The sequence below is a fragment of the Hylobates moloch genome, unplaced genomic scaffold, assembly GCF_009828535.3.
Source record: "Hylobates moloch isolate HMO894 unplaced genomic scaffold, HMol_V3 SCAFFOLD_6, whole genome shotgun sequence".
Taxonomy (NCBI): Eukaryota; Metazoa; Chordata; class Mammalia; order Primates; family Hylobatidae; genus Hylobates; species Hylobates moloch.
The window spans coordinates 87,334,857-87,354,208 of NW_026652281.1; the positions used below are offsets into that span (position 1 = coordinate 87,334,857).

The 19,352-nt window shown below is 39.5% G+C and overlaps 1 protein-coding gene and 1 non-coding gene across 4 annotated transcripts in view; both read right to left on the bottom strand.

Annotated features, from left to right (window-relative positions):
• Window positions 1-19,315, bottom strand: part of BRD7 (bromodomain containing 7) — a 49,832-nt gene extending 30,517 nt beyond the window's left edge. For 2 of the 3 annotated variants that reach the window (XM_032157314.2, XM_032157313.2), the window contains exons 1-5: window positions 19,055-19,315; window positions 18,432-18,640; window positions 4,939-5,068; window positions 4,571-4,628; window positions 301-445 (exon numbers count right to left, since the gene is read on the bottom strand). In XM_032157314.2, the coding sequence (XP_032013205.1) occupies window positions 301-445; window positions 4,571-4,628; window positions 4,939-5,068; window positions 18,432-18,640; window positions 19,055-19,103 (591 nt within the window). In that variant the 5' untranslated portion in view covers window positions 19,104-19,315. The remainder of the gene's footprint in view (window positions 1-300; window positions 446-4,570; window positions 4,629-4,938; window positions 5,069-18,431; window positions 18,641-19,054) is intronic. The other variant, XM_032157315.2, reaches the window with a different exon arrangement.
• On the bottom strand, window positions 2,330-2,433 carry LOC116472104 (small nucleolar RNA U13). Its single transcript, XR_004249009.1, has one exon. It is a non-coding gene; the product is annotated as a small nucleolar RNA U13 (small nucleolar RNA).
• Window positions 19,316-19,352: the final 37 nt, after the last annotated feature.

The window sequence follows — 19,352 nt, forward strand, 5'->3', positions numbered from 1 at the left end:
TATTAGTTTTACTGGTATTGATCTAAAGCTAAAAATTTCACTCTAAGGTTGGAAAAAATATACTGTGGAACACATATCAAACTCAAAATTTCACTAAAGACAAAAATAATTAGGAATGAAAGATATCAGATGACCTATTTCATCTGGTTTTCCATCACCAAGCTCATAAAGTTTTCTGAAGCAGAAATAAACAAAGATACTGGATCTTAAAATAAACTCAATTCTTTGCAAAATAAAAGGTCAGTGAGAAAGATTCTGAATATCAGACATGCAGATTTCTACTTAGGATTGAAGAGTTACCTTTAATTCTTCTATGGACTGATAGTCATTGTTCTTGATCTTTTCTTTCATGGTACTAAAATCCATTGGGTGTTTAATGATCATGGAGTAGCCAGGAGCAATAAAATCAGTCACAGGAAATGAAAAGAAAGCACTTGGATCTTTTCTGTGAAGATATGCAAAAGACAATGTTATATTTTATTCTATTACAAACAAATCTATTGGTCTAGGAGCAGAAGTCAGAGGAAACCCTTCAGATGCAGAAAGAATTTGTGATATGTTAACATATTTTTAACTGAAAACTGAAGAACTGATTTTAAAGTCTATTAACTATTTAATAACAAGGAAGTTTTACATACTAGCTGTACCCTCAGGATGGAAATTTCTTTCTTTTAAAATACACAGCCTCATTAATTAACAGCTCCACTTATACAAGAAAAAAGGAAGCAAAACAAACAATCTCAGCTAACTGACCAATGTTTTAACCTTTGGGAGATTAGCACTGCATATTTTTAATCAACCAAAGGGGAAAAGACCGAAATAGTAACTATGAACATACATCTACAATCCTCCATATTAATTTCTAATAGGCTTGCATTTCTGGTCCATGTATGTCTATTTTCTCCATCAATGGATATAACTTCTATCATGTATATGTGGGGGATGCTAAAAAAACTGACATTAAAAAGGTCCTCTTAAATACCTCCGCATGTGTGCCAAGACAGGACTGGACCAAAAAAACCCCAAAATCAGAAACTCAAACTTGAAAACGAGTGCTTTTCATCACAGATTCTCAACACTGGCTGTACAGTAGAATCACACAGGAGCTTTAAAAAAACTCCAATGCGGGGAAGAAGCGGTAGGAAGACTCAGCCTAGACCCACTGTATCAGAAGCTCTTGGGGACGAAGGGTAGGGTCCAGGCAGTGATTATTTCCACAGATAAGTATTGGCATTGGGATTTGAGTATTTGGCATTTGTATTTCCAGTATTGTCAGGTTGAGAATGAGTGCTTTATATGATTAAATCATTATGCTGATTTTTTTTCCCTCTGGAAATCTGGCATACCAAAAGTTTTCTTACTCCACAGAATAACAGTAAAAATATGGTTTAAAAAATAACAACTCCTTTAAAAACATATTTACCATGTTGCTAGTCCCAGTGGTAGGCTCTTGACATAGTTTACATCGAATCCTCACAAAAACCATCAAAGTGGTGGTATCCTCCACCACCGGAGGATACTGAGGCTCAGTGAGGTTGAAATTATCTATCCTGAGTCATGCATTAAATAAAAGAGTTGAAATCTGATTCAGGTCTATGTGAATCTGCCTTTGTTTTTCACAGCAGGATGCCTAAGCAGTGAGACTAAAAAATGACAACCAGCAAAAATACCCAGTCAGGACCTATACATCAAAATGTGCGCTGTCCACAGGAGTTACCATAACGGCAGCATTCACCTCTGGGTGGCCTCCTGAAGCTACCCTTTGGAGGAAATTATCTAACTCCTAGGTCAAAACAGTGTGGCTCTGGGTTCTAATTCCCAAAATGTTTTGAACAATGCTAATGTCTTTAGACTAAGAAATGCTTTCTGAAGTGTTTTCTTTTCATTAAGACTTTGTTTCTAACTGACATATAATAATTGCACATATTTAGAGGGTACGGTGTGACGTTTCAACACATATATACTAACACACATATATACAAGGATACTTCGGTATCACTGTGTAATAATCAAATCAGGGTAATTAGCATATTTATCACCCCAAACACTTGTTATTTCTTTGGGATAAGAACATTCAAAATCCTTTCTTTTAGCTATGATGATGTATATAATAAATGGTTGTGGACTGCTGTCACCTTATTGTGCAACAGAACACCAGAGCTTATTCCTCCTATCTAACCGTAATTCTGTACCTGCTGACCAACCTCCACCTTTCCCTTGCCTCTGGTAACCACTGTTCTATTCTCTACTTCTATGAAATCAACTTTTTAAGATCCCACATGAGTAAGATGATGTCATATTTGTGCCCTCACCATATTTTCTGTCTTCACATCAGATGGGTAATGTGCTGATGTTGTAACAAAGTTTGAGGGCGGTATATCTCACAAAGGAACATGAAAAACCAATCATTACACTTATGAACTACAAAAGGATCATGCAGTATTTGTTCTTCTGTGTTTGGCTTACTTCATTTAACATGATGTCCTCTAGGTTCATCCATGTTGTTACAAATGATAGTATTTCATTCTTTTTAATGGTGGAATAATACTCCATTGTGTATACATACCACATTTAAAAAAATGCATTCATCCACTGACGGGCACTTAAGACTGATTCCATCTTGGGTACTATGAATAGCACTGCAATTACACGAGAGTACAGGTATCTCCTGGACATACTGATTTCGTTACCTTTGGATATATACCCAGTAGCTGAATTGCTGGATCATATGGTAGTTCTATTTTTAATTTTTTGAAGAACCTCCATACTCTTGTCCATAATGGCTATACTAATTTACATTCCCACCAACAGTATATACAATTTCCCTTTCTCACCACATTCTTGCCAGCTTTTTTTTTTTTTTTGTCTTTTGATAACAGGCATTCTAATTGGGGTGAGGTGATTTTGACTTGCACTTCTCTGATTATTAGTGATGGTGAGCATTTTTTCATATACCTATTGGCCATTTGAATATCTTCTTTTAATTAAGTCATTTCTTTTAAGGTGACATCATTAACCTACATTCTGGCCTTATGTTGCAAGAAAAACTCTAAGGCAGCCATGACACTTTACAGTCACACCTTGTAAATTGCAATGGAATATCCAATACCTATTCACCCCTTTCGGACAAGTAGTGAAGTAATGAATGAGTTATTTAAATATAAAGACTAGAGATGTAATTTTTCTGAAACCAAAAAGAAGAAGAGAGACCAGTAAGTTCTTTTTTTTTAGAAAAGATCTCATTCTCTTGCCCAGGCTGGAGTGCAATGGCGCTATCACAGCTCACTGCAGCCTCAACCTCTTGTGCTCAAGTGATCCTTCCACCTCAGTCTGTGGAGCAGCTGGGACTACAGGTGTGTGCAACCAAACTAGGATAATTTTTATTTTTTTGTAGAGATGGGGTCTCACTATGTTGCCCAGGCTGGTCTTAAACTCCTGGCCTCAACTGATCCTCCCACCTCAGCCTCCCAAAGTGCTAGGATTACAGGTGTGAGCTACTATACTCGGCTAACTACTGATCTTAACTGCAAACCTGAACAGGCATTGAATACAGATTACATTAGAGAAAAATTATTTACAATGTGTTCTGGGTTGACTTAAGCTCAATACAATGAAAGAAAGTCCACTGTAAAAATGTATGATCTACAACCATAAACCCTTTGCAAATAATGGAAATATCTTTGAGCTGAAAATTTAAACTCTGAGTAAAGAGAGATATCAAAATAAATATATTTATTTTGTTTATTTATTTTTTGAGACGGAGTCTTGCTCTGTCGCCCAGGCTGGAGTGCAGTGGCGCGATCTCTGCTCACTGCAAGCTCCACCTCCTGGGTTCACGCCATTCTCCTGCCTCAGCCTCCCAAGTAGCTGGGACTACAGGTGCCCACCACCACGCCTGGCAAATTTTTATTTTTATTTTTATTTTTTTTTAGTACAGATGGGGTTTCACCATGTTAGCCAGGATGGTCTCAATCTCCTGACCTCGTGATCTGCCTGCCTCGGCCTCCCAAAGTGCTGGGATTACAGGCGTGAGCCACCGTGCCCGGCCCAGAATAAATATTTTAATAAAGACTGAGTTATTCTTTTCCCTTTTAAGAACTCAACAGTGGCTTAAACTAGGCACTGAAATTTTTAGAACCAATTTCTGCATTTAAAAGAAGGCCATAATTCCTATTTATGGTGTTTTATTTTTTCTCCCATACTTAATAATTGCTAAACATTCATGGCATGATAAGCATTCTACAAATACACAGAAGGTATTTCCATCTATTAGCAAAGTGGAAATATCTGTACTGTTTATTCCTGGCTTAAAGTTTTAACATCAGAAATTACTTTAGAGACAGAAATTTGTCATTAAAAGTATTATGTAACACCCTTCAAGTTGCCAGGGAAACAAACCAAATAAAGAATATCTAAAAGTTAGCCTCTTGGAGTACTTCTGCTGCCAGGCAAAATATTTATCATTCACTTTAAAATCAAGTATGTTTGGAGTTAGGCACAAATGTGGTTTGGATCCTATACATTTACCATTTTAATTTCTATGTTATAAAAATATTGGAAAAACATTTACCTCTGCAATTGTCTCATCAGTTGATTCAAAGCTTCTTGAAGGGGTGTCTGTTCTACTTCTAAAGCAAAGAGGAAGGGAAAAGGGTGTTTTAAAAAGGAGTATTCTAGAGAGTATTATTTACCAGATCATTTTCTACAACCATTATTAAATATCTCATACAGAAATTCCATTTATCTTAAAAATATATTGAAGTTTGAGAGTATCAATCCAAAATTGAAGCTAATTTAAAGCTCTTACACAGTTTGAAAGAAAAAACCTAAAAATTCAATTACACACTTCCAACTTAGAAGCTAAAACCCCACCATTTTCCTGAGCTATAATAATTTCAGCCTCCTCATTCAGGATAGTTAATTCAGAGTTATTCCAACCTTCTTGTTTGGCTAAAGAGCTTGTGAGAGGCTTCTCAGGGGGCAAGTCTAATCTCACAGGGGCGTGACACTGGAGGTCTTTTTCTGCCTCATTCTCCACCCGGTCTCGATCTCGCTTCTTTTTATCCTCCTAAACGGAACAAAGGGAGATAATTTAGAAATATTTCAGAACCAATATCTTTAAATACATAAATCATTTTAAGGGGTAAAAAGACATCATTGCAAAGAAAATATTCTTAATAACGAGCTCAATGTACTTTACTGCCATCTACTGGAAAAGGAGAGAAGAATATGTTCACAAAGGAAAAAAAAAAGGTGTCTCTATGCCAGAAATAGCCAGTTAGAAAAACAATACTATCCAAAAAAGTAACACAGTGTATATAGAAATAAATCTAATAAAAGATACCCAAAACCTTTTGGGAAAAACTGTGCAACGTTACTGAAGGTCACAGAAGGCCTGAATAAAGGAGACATACTATGTTCATGAATTCAGAGTCAATTCTCTAAGTTATCAATACATTCGATGTAATGCCAATTGAAATTTAAAAACAAAAATTTTCATGGAATTCAACAAGCCAATTGCATTAATTTTCCTCGAAGAGTGAACGATTAAGAACACAATAGTTTTGAAAAAGGTCAGAATAAGATGATACGTCTTACCAGATATTAAGTTATTTGTATAACGTGATAATAAGACAATGTGGGTCTGACACACAAACCAACAGAAGAGATCAGAGCCCAGAAACAGACCCATGTACATAGAATAATCTTAGTATACCACAGAGGTGACATTATAAGTCATTGACAAAAGGGTGGTACTGAGACAACTGTTACCTGAAAACAGAAAATAGAATTTGAGCTCTACTTACACAAAAGCCAATTCCAGATAAAGACTTAAACGTACAAAACAAAGCTTCAGAACTTCAGATAAAAGTAAAGCATCTTTAAGACCCAAGAGTAGAAAAAGACTTTCTTAAATAAGATACAAAAAGAATAAACTTTAAAGGAAAAACTTCATAAATTTGATATTAAGTTGATAAATTTTGGTACCTCAACAAAATCCATGAACCAAGTTAAAAATCTAACGATAGACTGAGATAAAGTACTTGAAACACAACTTATAAAACATTAAGAAAGATTCCATAAAGAGCATATATAAATCTATGCAAAAAGGCAAAAAATCCAAAAAGGAAATAGATAAGCGATATTACACATAACTCACAGAATAAGAAACGTGAAATGTTGAGAACATGAGAACTAGCTCAAGCTCCCTAGAACTTGGGTAATTACAGATTTAAAAACTAGAAGGCATTTCACCTTTCTTTGGCAACATTTAAAATGTCTGAAATGTCAAGTTTTGATAAAAATGTAGAGAAATGGGATTTTCATACCTTGCAATTGGGTGAATAGGAACAATCCTTAGCAGAGCAATTAGCAATATCTAGCAAAGCTAGCAAAGCCTTTATCCTACTTCTTAACTGCTACTCTCTGTGCATATACCAGAGAAATTTCCTGTCGTACGGTCTACATGGAGACTTGTACGAGATTACTGCAGCATTGTTTAAAACAGTAAAAAGTAGGAATAATCCAATGCCTATTAAAAGGAAAATGGATTAATAAGTTATGTCATATTTACATAACAGGTAAAATAAATGAGCTAAAATTATATTGTATCAACATTGATTAACATTCAGAAACAATGGAGAAAAAGTTGCAGAACAATTATCTGTTACAAGCTAAGTATGAAAATGTGTAAGCATACATTGTTTACAGATATATGCAGAACTTGTAATTATAAAAACATGCATGTGATATACACCAAATTCAGTACAGTGGTTCTATTAGAAGCAAAGACAGAAATGGGACTCTGAAAGGGTATAAGGGATCTCTGTCTGCCCTCTTCTTTCCTTAGGGGAAAAATATATATACATATATATATGTGTATATATATATATGTATATACATATATATACACACACTATGGCTAAATGTTGAGATCTGCTAAAGCTGGATGGTTGGTATCAAGATTGTAGTTTTATTATTCTCTGTACTCCGCATTTTTAAAATTTAAATTTTGAAGTAAAATTGTCCAACAATGCCCATTTTATGCTCATCAAAATCAAGATTCTCAACAGGATCTTATGGACTCAAAAAGCTATTTTCTTGGCCTATGCCCTATTTTTTATTCCTAGTATCTAGAGCAGTGGTTCTCAAAGCATGGTCGCCAGACTGGCAGCCATCAGGATTATTTAGGATTTTGCAAGAAACAAAAATCCTGAGGTCCCCTTGTGGTTCGCAAGCTTTAGTGTGCATTAGAATCACCTGAAGGTCTCATTAAAAACACAGATGGCTGGGCCTTGTCCCTAGAATTAATGATCTGCAGGTATGGGGTAGAGACTGAGAATTTGTACTTTCTAACAAGTTTCCAGGCCATGTGGGTGTTGCTGGTACAGGGACCACACTTTGAGAATCACTGATCTAGAGCTTTGCACTAGATCAGTGCAAAGCACCTAATCCAAAGCACCTAATACAGAATCCAAAGCACCTAATACAGAATACATGGTTGTTTTAAAAGCTCCAGACAGCAGTTATAAACTGAACTCATACTTGATCCCAGCTACCAGTTAGTTGATTAATGTATTTTTACCACCTCACAACATATTCTGTTGCAGTAATTCTTAACTTTGGAAAATTTTAAATCCTTCGTCCAGAAATACTGGTATGGATCTTGGTAGGCTGGCAAGTTTAGAAGATCCGTTCTATGGAATAACAGCCACAGAGACACAGATTCCTTCCTATTAAATGTGAGCTGTGAAGAAAGGACAGCTTGAGAGGCAGTATGCATTCTCCCAGGTAGAAAAAACTCATCCAGTGCCAGTGCCAAGAGTCTAGAACTGGGGCCAGCAAACTTTTTGGTAAACGACCAAACTGGGCCAAATGCAGTGGCTCATGTCTGTAATCCCAGAGCTTTGGAAGGCTGAGGCAGGTGTATCACTTGAGGCCAGGAGTTTGAGACCAGCCTGGCCAACATAGCAAAACTCCATCTCTACTAAAAATACAAAAATCAGCTGCAGGTGGTGGTGCACGCCTGTAATCCCAGCTACTTGGGAGGCTGAGGCAGGAGAATTGCTTGAACCCGTACGTGGAGGTTGCAGTGAGCCGAGAACGTATCACTGCACTCCAGCCTGGGCGATGGAACAAGACTCTGTCTCAAAAACAAAACAAATCAAAACAAGACAAAAATCAAAAATGGCCAACTGTAAATATTTAGGCTTTGTGGCCCATAAGGTCTGTCACAACTACTAAACTCTGCTTTTGTATTATAGTATGTTGTAGTATGAAAACCACCACAGATAAAATGTAAATGAATTAATTTGGTTGTGTTTCAATAAAAATTTATTTACAAAAACTGTTGGTCAGCTTGCTAACCTATGCTCTAGGAGTCCAGCTTCATTCTTAAAACACTCTGCTGGCTGGACGCGGTGGCTCACCCCTGTCATCCCAGAACTTCGGGAGGCCGAGGCGGATGGATCACTTGAGCTCAGGAGTTCGAGGCCAGCCTAGGCAACATAGCGAAATCCCGTCTCTACAAAAAATACAAAAATTAGCCAGGAGTTTTGGTGTGCACCTGTAGTCCCAGCTACTTGGGAGGCTGAGGTAGGAGGATGGCTTGAGCCCCAGGAGGTGGAGGTTGCGGTTAAGTTGAGATCGCACCAGTGCACTCTAGCCTGGGCAACAGAGCCAGATCCTGTCTCAAAAGAAAAAAAAAAAAGAACAAAAAGAATAAAGTAAAAAAACACTCTGTGACCTTAGGCAATTCATTTACTCTCATCAGACCTCTTTAACACATGCAAGATGGAGATTTAACTGTTATTATTTATCTTACAGAGTTGATGAGATGGTCAATCATGAACTAGCCAAGTGGAAAAAGTACCAAAGGAGGGTATAATGTTTCTGAACTACCCCTACCTAGTATCTTTACCTAGTTATCCTGGTCTACTATAACCACTTTATCATTCAGTAAAGCAAAAAAGTCTTTGGGGCTAGGGAGTCCAAAAGAAAAAAAGAATATAAAAACATATGCTTGGAAACTACCCTAAACTGAATAGAGATATTGTAGCATGTTATTTCCAGACTGAGAATCAGGAGATCTAGCTTCCAGTTCACTAGCATATGACTTTTAACAAGTTACCCCACTGTTTTAGTCTCAGTTTCCCATCTGTACAACACAAGGCTTTGATCTCTACAGGTCTCTCTCCACCTAAAATTCTGATTCCAACCTTCACATTTTCTTTTTCATAATTCAGAGTATGCTGTAGAATCCTGTTGTGAATGTCACTTATTAAAGGAATATAGTTACGTAAAACCATAAGTTAACACAGTTCTGGTTAACAGTAAATTCTGTTAATTACACAGAAAAAACTAAGCAAAAATATTAGTGCCATTTAACTTTAGGTACTTAAGGAAGAAGAGTTTATAGTTAGTTTATAAAGTGGGTTTAAATTCTGGCCTCGTCACTAGTAGGTGGCAAAGCTATGATATGGATAAACTATGTAATTAGCTATGGCGTCAGGGATAAACTATATAATTTTTTGGAGTCTCATTTTCTAATCTTTAAAATAGACACAATACATACCTCACACGACTATTTTAAGGATTAAATGTGATAGTTTATGTGAAGTTTTAGCACATTACTTAGCACATGATGGACACTCATTGATTCAATAAATAAAAGGGGCTTTACTGTGTGGCTATATAGTGAAAGAGAAAACATATACATCCCTACTCTTAAGGATCTCAGAGTGGAACAGCAGAGATGTTCACTAAATAACTCATTCAAAAAAACAAACAGGTTTATAACAGCAGGAATGTGCATTAAATAACTCATTTAAAAAAATAAACATGTTTACAACTAACTGATCACAAGCAGCTACAGATTTCTTTGTTCCTTCCCCGTTTCCAATGCTTCACTTGACTAGTCTTAAAAACAACAACAAAACAGATTTCAAGGACAGAATAACTTTTGGGTGAAAATAATTTAGACTGGAAAAGTGTGGGAAGGTTTCCATGAGGAAGTAACATCTGAGCTGAGATCTGAAGGAGAAAGAATCTAGCCAGGTTGGGGGTGGAGGTGGGTGTGTGCGAACAGCATTCCAGGCAGAGGAAATATCTTGTGGACATGAAGATCTGAGGCAGGAGAAAGGAAGAGGGCTATTTCCATTAACTACAAACACATTTACTTTCTTCTGACTAGATTCTAATTTGCCCACAACTTGATGGCAAGTTATTTTATTAATCTGTGAGTAATGCTTTTAAAGCAAATCTTTGCTCAGATTATTAGGATTTAACACTTACTGAACCACATTATTCACTCGACAAATGACATTTGCCTGTTCTACTGAGCTCCCTCTGGACAGGGGTCCTTGTCTTACTCAGCTCCATACCTGCAAGCTCAGCAATGCCTAACACAATACTTGCTAAGTATTTGCAGAAGTAATAAATCATAGGAGACAGCATGAAATAGGAACACAAAAGCATGCAAATTAACAGCTGAAGTCCTTAGTAATAAGTACTGTCCTTCAGGTTGGTTACTTTTGGAGGATATATACACATACATATATTCAAGTGATGCTCCAATATGCAAAAGAATGTAGAGTTCCCTTTTAACAGCTGATTTTAGAATCCAATGAAAAATGTTTCATTACCTTGCAGCTGCACATCATTTTGGCCCTAGGCTGAAAACAGCATTTGCTACACAGGTTAGCCATTACCTCTACGATGCTTTCCCCTGGCTGCCCACGGCAGAATGACGCATTACCTTTCCCTGGACTCCTGGAACAAGTTAGTCAAACCTCCCTTAGGATTTACCAGGCCGTGAGGTTTATTTATACTTTCATGTCTGATTCCTGAGTCCAACTTTGAGCTCCTGTAGGATTTTACTTATTTATTTACCTACCTTAATCACTGGAGCCTCGTACAGTCTGGCCAGATAATAGGTGTCAGGTAAATATTTGTTGAATAAAGAAACAGATAAACAGCCTTCTATCAGAGGAGCAATGCTACTCATAGGCCCCTTTTCCGAGTTCTTCCTTCCTTGGAAAGGTCTTTTGGGGTTGAGATGACTACCTCAGGAGGGACGTACACGGACCAATGCTGAGAAACGGGGAGGGTTTTCTGCCAAGCCAGATAAGCCACAGCAGCCCAGAGATCTCAGGTGTGACAGATGGCACAAGTCAATGAACTGTGTTTTGCCAGAATTCTCACTTTGCTTAATATGATTAGTCACTGCTCCTCTCTAGTTAAAAGCTACCTCATACTCTGTGGCTCAGTTAAATCAGCAATACGAGATACTAACAGCACCTACCTCACAGAATTATTTCTAAGGATCAAAATAGTAAATACACACAAAGAATTTAGAATAGTGTCTGGCAGACAGTAAACACGCGAATGTTAGTTATGAGTCTGCCTCCACTGTTGGACTTAGTATAGAGAGTGCTTTAATAAAATAGGTATTTACTGGAATTTACTGTAATTTTCATTAAAGTTTTACTTAAATTTAGCTTTATATGTAATAACATCCTATATGTTAATGCTTTTGAGTAAAAAAATTTTTTTAATGACTACTATCTTTCTCATTTTATTCTGATAACATCCCTAAGCAATGTGACTGGCCTAACTTCTTTCAGCAACTAAACCAGAAGTTGACCTACAAAGCTGTTAGACATCATTTGGGTTAGGACTATGTTCTTCAGAACAGCAAGTGAGTTTCAATAAAGGAACTGGGACCACTCGTCTGAGCTATTTCAATAAAAAGCTTTCTATGCAGGTCTCCTTACAGTTTCCACTTTCTCCATTCAATATTTGTTAGATACTGTTACCAGATTTATGTTACTAAGACTCAGCTTTTATCATTCTTCCACTCAAAGTTTTTGACTTCCCACTGACTACATACTGAAGCTCAAACTCCTTACTCTGCCATCTCAGCTGCCTTTCAGATCTTACCCTATCCTCCCCTCCATGCATTCTGTGTTTAAAAAGAGACCTACTTTATGTCCCCTATACACATCTCCTTCTTGCCCATTTTCGAGCTAATCCTCTAACAACAGCTCCATAATCCTCTGGTGTGTGGGCTTCCTGACCTCCACGTCTCTACGCAGTGGCCTATCATTCTATTCAGGGATCATCATCTCAAGTCAGCACATAAATAAAAAATTGGGTTGTCAGATCGCCTTGGAAAATACCTGAAGTAGCCCATTAAGTACAATACTCATGACTTACAATCTTAGAATACTTCTACTGAACTACCATAAAAAGAGCCATTTCTCTCAGCGTATAAGGTTGACCCCACGTTAACTGAACATAGTGTTACATCAATGTATTTTGATTTCTAAAGCTCAACTCAAATGCTGCTTCTTGAGAAAATTTGTCTTCTGTGATTTCCCCCAGCTCCATGTACTCTCAGGAGCCTCAGAACTAGAACCCTGCCTCTGTTAAGGCACTGACTTTATTTCCCCATGTGCTGTGGGCTCTAGAGGTTGGTGCCTACTTTAAGAACTCTTTTAGATTAAAGACCTCTTAAGGGCAGAATTTGAGTTATTGTTCTGGCACTAACTGTGAGACCTTGGTAAAGTTACTTAACCTCCCTGAGCCTCAATTTTCTCATTAATAAAAGAGGAGATAATATGATCCAGTAATTCTATTTGTGGGTGTGTATCCAAAAGAAGTGAAAGTAGGGGTCTTGAAGAGAACTTTGTACAATTCATGTTCCTCGCAGCATTATTCATAATAGCCAAAAGGTGGAAGCAAACCACATGTCCACTGACTGATGAATAAATAAAATGCGGTATATCCCTACAATGGAGTAGCATTTAGCCTTAGAAGGGAAGAACATTCCAACACGTGCTACAACAGATGAACCTTGAGGACATCGTGCTAAATGATACAGGACAGCTACAAAAAGACAAATACTGTATCATTCCACTTATAAGAGCAGTCAAATTCATAGAGACAGAAAGTGGAATGGTGGTCGCCAAGGTCTGAGGAGAGGGAGAAAGGAAAATGGGGAGTTGTTAATGGGTACGAAAAAGTTCTGGAAAATAGTTGCACAAAAATGTAAATACACTTAACACTACTGCACACTTAAAAATAATTAAAATGATAAATTTTATGCTATGTGTATTGTACCACAATCCAACAAAATAGAGAACACCAGTCTCACAGGATTACAGTAGGGAGTATAGTAGGATGATGTACATAAAGCACTCAGCACAGAACCTAGGATGTACTACATGCCTGATAAGTAGCAGTTGTTATTTGTAAAATGTTATGTGTAGTTTTTTCATGTTATAATCACAATGGGTATGTATATGGTTATTTCCTCTAATGTGATTTTAGAAATACTTCTGTAATTTTTATAAATCATTTAATCAAGTTAACAGCCACACAGAATTTTACCTATTGCATCTTAGTTTTACTTAACTATCCTCTTGTGTATGTATGACTAGATCAGATGGCATGAGCATTTTTTATGGCTGTTATTTTATTTTTTACATAACATGGGAAAATATAAGACTGAACATTTAGGAAAGGAAAACTAATGTTTTAAGAGTCATGCCAGCAGGCAAATTCTTTGCCAAACGCTCAGCATCAGAATGTTTAAGAAAATTCATCACTTTCATAGGGGTGGTGTCTGGTGGAAACCAAAGCACGTTGTACCCCTAATGCTTTAGTTGGCATTAAATACCACTGCTGTACAGGGAGAAATACTGCTGATCCTACCCGTTGGGGCATTTTAAACTAATATAGTTAGAGCCTTCCTACTCAAAACAAGAACATCACTTAACTAAGGCACCTTTGAAAAATTGTAAGGCTTTATGTTTTGTGTGTGTGCATGTGTGTGTGTGCACGCGCGCGCTTGCTTCCCCCAACTTTATCTTATTTTCCTAAATAACAGATTCCTAATTTTTAGCAAGGTACATTACCCCCATTCACTCCCCCCAACTAAAATGCCAGACATGGTAGCTCACACTTGTAATCCTAGCACTTTTGGGAGGCTGAGGCGAAAGGATCACCTGACCCCAGAAGTTTGGGACCAGCCTGGACAACATAGCAAGACTCCATCTTTACAGAAAAATGTTTTTGAAAAAATTAGCTGGCTGTGGTGATATATGCCTGTAGTCCCAGCTACTCGGGAGGCTGAGGTGAGAGGATCACTTAAGTCCAGGAGTTTGAAGCTGCAGTGAGCCATGATTGCACCACTGCATTCTGCCCTGGGTGACAACGCAGGATCCTACCTCAAAAAGGAAAAAAAAAAAAAAAAAGACAACATTTTCCAGTCTCCCTAGCAGCTAAGGTGACTATGTGATTAGGTTTTGGTTAGTAAAACACAAGCAGAAGTTATGTATGCCTTTCAGAAAAATGTTTTGAAAGGAAAAGGACATCCTTTGTCCTCTATCCAGCTGCATGGAACTGAGAGAAGAGTTGCCAGTCCCTCAGAATCATACATACTCTAGCCCTTCTTTCTCCCAAGAAGAGATCACGCAACTACTATTCCTAAAACTCCCTGGACATCCAGAACACAGTCCACAGAGGCATCTCTAAGGTCTCCCTCCCTATATAACACTAGCAAGAAGAATCTCTCCCTGCTTCCCTGGTCTAGCCTGGAAAAAAAGAATGACTCAAACAGTCCCTACAGAACCAGTGACACCCCAGAGGATCTGAAGTCTCTAGCCCTGAATGTGAAATAGAAACCATCCCCCTACCTGTCCTACTCTGAGAGGTGTTGTGTCCAGAAGAGACTGTGGATATGAACCCATTTTAGGTTGCAATGACATCAAAATACAATGGGACTAATGATCATTAGAGTCACAGTCAAGAAAGGATAGAGTGGCTGGAACCTGGGCGCGGGGGAGGTTGGGGGGGGCACTTCTAAGAACCTATCCTGAAGATATTCTTACACGAGTGTACAAAGATGTGTGTACAATGAGGCTCACTGCAGTATTACATGTAAGACTTAAAAGTAATAATCATAAGTACGGTATATCCACATAACTAAATACTATGTAATCAATATAAAAAATAAGATAACGAATAAAACAAGAAATAAAAATATTAATGTATCAATGGGATTATGGTGGTAACTGCCAGAACAAAAACCAGAGTGGTTCAAAGTGGTTACCTCAACTTCTGTTAAACAAGACGATGGCCGGAACAAAGAGCACATAAGAGACAAAGGTGGATGAGCCACGTCAACACACTTGGGAGACGGAAGGCAAATGGGGTGATATGCAGAACAGAGAAAGCAAGATACTCCTGTATGCAGAGAGGTGGACACCTTTGAAAAAAGCCTAAATCCCAGAACCCTGGAAAAGCTCAGAACTGGGAGACACAGGGAACCTGAGAGTCTCCAAATCTTGAGACGAGCCAAAAGTGAGGAGAAATGCCAGACTCAGAAAACTGGGTGATAAGACCTTCAGCCCCTGCCCCATAGTTGGCTCCAGAAACACAGATAAAACTGGCAAAATCCATCTCCTAGGAGAGGAGGATTTTTCTCTGGAGAAACTAAAAATCCCAGAGAAAACATCTGTAAGGTACAGACATTGGGGCATTCTTCACCAAAATGACCGAGTCCCTGTTAGTCACTCTACAATAAAGTCCATCAACTGACAAACTCTGTCTAGGTACAAAGTATTTAATCAGCTTTGTACAAACTGCAAAAGCTCAACAGACAACTAAAGGATGCTTTCAACAGAAAACAGAGACAGACAAATAAATGGAAGAATTTGGGGGAGAGAGAGACAGGGCAGGGAACAAAAGAAAACTTAGGAGAAAAAAACAGGAAAAAACTTCGATTAATATCCTCAGAGAAAGAAAAGAATATACTGCATCTAAAACCAAGAACAGGGTGCTAATTCAAAAAGGACAAGTAGAGAACGATAAAAAAATTCTTGGAAATTCAAGGTATAAGATCTGAAATAAATCCAGAAAAGTCAGAAATTTTAGGGATGTTCCTTGCAGGAAGAACCCTCCCCCGCCCCACACACACCCAGAAAAAAATATGAGAAAAACATAAGAAAATTAGAGGATCAGTTCAGGAGTCTAATATCTAAACGGCAGGAGTTCCAGAAACCAAGAAAAGAAAAAATGGAGGGAAAGAAATGAACACAGGAATACTTCAAGCACACAGCTCTGAACTGAAGGCACAAGTATTCACTGTGAAATGTCAGAACACTGAAGAGAAGGGGGAAGATCCTAAAAATTTCAAGTTAGCAAATACTGGTCATATGCAAAGGACTAAGAATCAGAATGGCAACAGATTTCTCAACAGCAAATTTAGAGGCTAGAAAACAACAAAGCAATGCCTTCAAAAGTCTGAAAGAAAATAATTTTCAATCTAAACAAGTCAAACCATCAACCTGTATGAGGGCAGAATACAGATTTTCAAACATGTTAGAACTTATAAAATCTACCCCCGTGTATGCTTTCTTAGGACGTTCCTAGAGTTAAGAGTCCACCAGAACAAGGGAATGAATCAAGAAAGAGGAAGGCATGAGATCCAGGAAGCAGGTGAAGGAGAGTCCCAGGAGGCCTTGACAGCAACTAATTCAGCCTCCAGGAGACAGAGAGCTGTAAGATAAATGTCTCCAGAGGAAAAAAAAAAAAAAAAGGAAGTAAAGAACTCAAATGAGTTTCATAAATCTTAGAGTTTGGAAGGAATTATTAAGCAATAACCAAACAAACGAAAGCAATGATCTAACTAGTTAAGATCAGATCTATATTTGCATACTGTACTTGTCTACAATCACTTTAATATTGATTTAACCAATAATTGTGATGTACCTGTACCTGAGCAAGGGAAACTGAATTCTCATCTTCCATAACGATGTCGGTAGAAGACATAAACTGCTAAATCAGTAAATAGCAATATAAACCTGTATTTCGAAATGGAAATAAGTAGGCAAGGAAAAAACACCTAAAAAGTGTCCACAGTGGAGTAGCAGCCTGCTTTGTGTCAAAAAGCTGTGTAGTACTTATGACTTTTAAAAACCATCTTCACGAATTACTTTACTACTATTAATTAAAAAAAACAACAACTGGTTACCTCTGAAGAGGGAGTCTATGTGAAGGATTGGGGTGAGGAAAACTTTTTTCATTTTGTGTACTTTTGTACCACATGAACTACTTTTAAAAAATCAAATGGGCCAGGCGCGGTGGCTCACGCTTGTAATCCCAGCACTTTGGGAGGCCGAGGCGGGCGGATCACGAGGTCAGGAGATCGAGACCATGGTGAAACCCCGTCTCTACTAAAAATACAAAAAATTAGCCGGGCGTGGTGGCGGGCGCCTGTAGTCCCAGCTACTCGGAGAGGCTGAGGCGGGAGAATGGCGTGAACCCGGGAGGCGGAGCTTGCAGTGAGCCGAGCCTGGTGGACAGAGGAGATCTATCCAAAAAAAAAAAAAAAAAAAAAAAATCAAATGCATATATGGGTTTTATAATTTAAGGAAGAAAACAAAAATAAACGTAAGAAAAATTATATAACTAACCTATGAAAATTTACCTTCACAATAATTGATTTAATAAGTCGTTCAGTGGCAGGTTAAATTTGGAAAGTTAGTAACAGTAATAACAATGTTATTATTATTAGAGACAGAGTCTCGTATTATTGCCCAGGCTGGAGTGCAGTGGTGTGAGCATACCTCACTGTACCTCAAACTCCTGGGCTCAAGGGATCCTCCCACCTCAGCCTCCTGAATAGCTGGGACACAGGTGCACACCACCAGACTCTGGAAATTTTTGCAGTTTATTTTGTAGAGACAGGGCCTTGCTATGTTGCCCAGGCTGGTCTCGAACTTCCAGCCTCAAGCAATCCTCCCACCTCGGCATTCCAAAGTGTTGGGATTACAAGTGTGGGCTACTGTGCCCAGCCATTAATTATTATTTTGCCCAGCTTTCAAACCAAGATGGTAGCTACTCATTCTTTTCTGTTAAATGCAAATGGTTAAGAATATCAATCTCCATTACAGGTTTCTGAACAAATTGTCTCAACAGACTACAACCCTGTTTTAAAAGATTTAAAGGTGCTCATTACAGATTTGGCATTATAATATTTATTTCAGAACAAAATTTAAACCCCAGTAGATCCCACTCACTTCTGAAATGACTATTTTTGACAATCCTCGAACACTGAGGCTTTCTTGAGCATGATTTTTTACCCTGCCTAGATGGAAAAAGCATTCTTTGAAGCAGCTCCTCAAAATTTGGACTTAGCTGCCTCCTCACCTGATGTGCGAGTACAATTGCCTAAGAGTATAATTCAAAAACGATTTGCTGAAACTCATAGATGATTCATGTCTCTATTCTGTCCTGCTCCTCCTCAAACGAGCCAGATCTTACAGGCGTTTCAGTTTTCCCCAGATACAAAGAAAATAAAATGAGGTTGGCAGCTGGAGGAGGCGGTGCCATCCGCAAAGCCAAAGCAGTGCAACCACTTGTACCTTAACTCTTCTCCGTTTTCTCCCCTTTTCTTCCCCTGGAATCTGCTTCTCTCCTTTCTTTCTCTTTTTCCGCTTTCTGTCCTTGTGTTTGTCATGATCGTTTTTGTCTTCGAAGAGGCTGGAATCGTGCCCCGAGCTGCCCGTGGAGAGTTCGGTGACTTCGCTCCCTCCTACTTTGAGGACCAGCTTCAAGGGCTTCTCTACATACTCTTAAAAAAAGAAAAGAAAAGAAAGGAAAGCGCGTCGATTAAAGTCGGGGCTCTCCAGGGAGTGCTAAGGCTGCAGAGCGCGAAGGCGCAGCAAGGCCGAGGCGGCTTTGGGCGCTCCGCGAAGCACCTGTTGAATGACGGACCCCGGCGCCGCCCGCCCCGAACGCTCCCAGGCCTCCCGGGCCCGCCTCACGTCTCCCCACCAGAGACCCACCAGACCAGGGGGACCCGGGTTCGAATGCCGCCGCCGCACGGCGGGGGGCAGCGCGGCGTCCGGCAGGACGCGCCCCCTTCGCGGGCCCGGGCCTGCAGTGGGAGGGAAGGGCCCCGGGCCGCCCCGGAGCCATTGGGAAAGAGCGGAAGCCCCGCAGGGCCGCCGAGGGCCCGTCGCCCGCACCCCGGCCCACTCCTCACCCTCGTAGAGGTGTTTGTCCGACTTGTGTTTCTTGTGCTTCTTGCCCATGTCCGACCGGGCCCCCGTGCCCGCCCCCCGCGCCAGGCCCAGGCCGTGCGGCGCCGCTTCCGGTCCGGGCCAGGCGAGCGGAGGGCGGGAGCGGGGCCCGCGAGACCCCGCGCCGCGCGGCAGGGGGGCGGCGCGCGCCGGTGGGCGCGATGCCCCTCTCGAGAAGACGGCGCGCGAAACCCGGCCGGAGCCCGAGAGCGGCGGCAGGGGGGCAAGCGGCCGGCGCAGAGGCGGGAAAGAGGGCCCGCC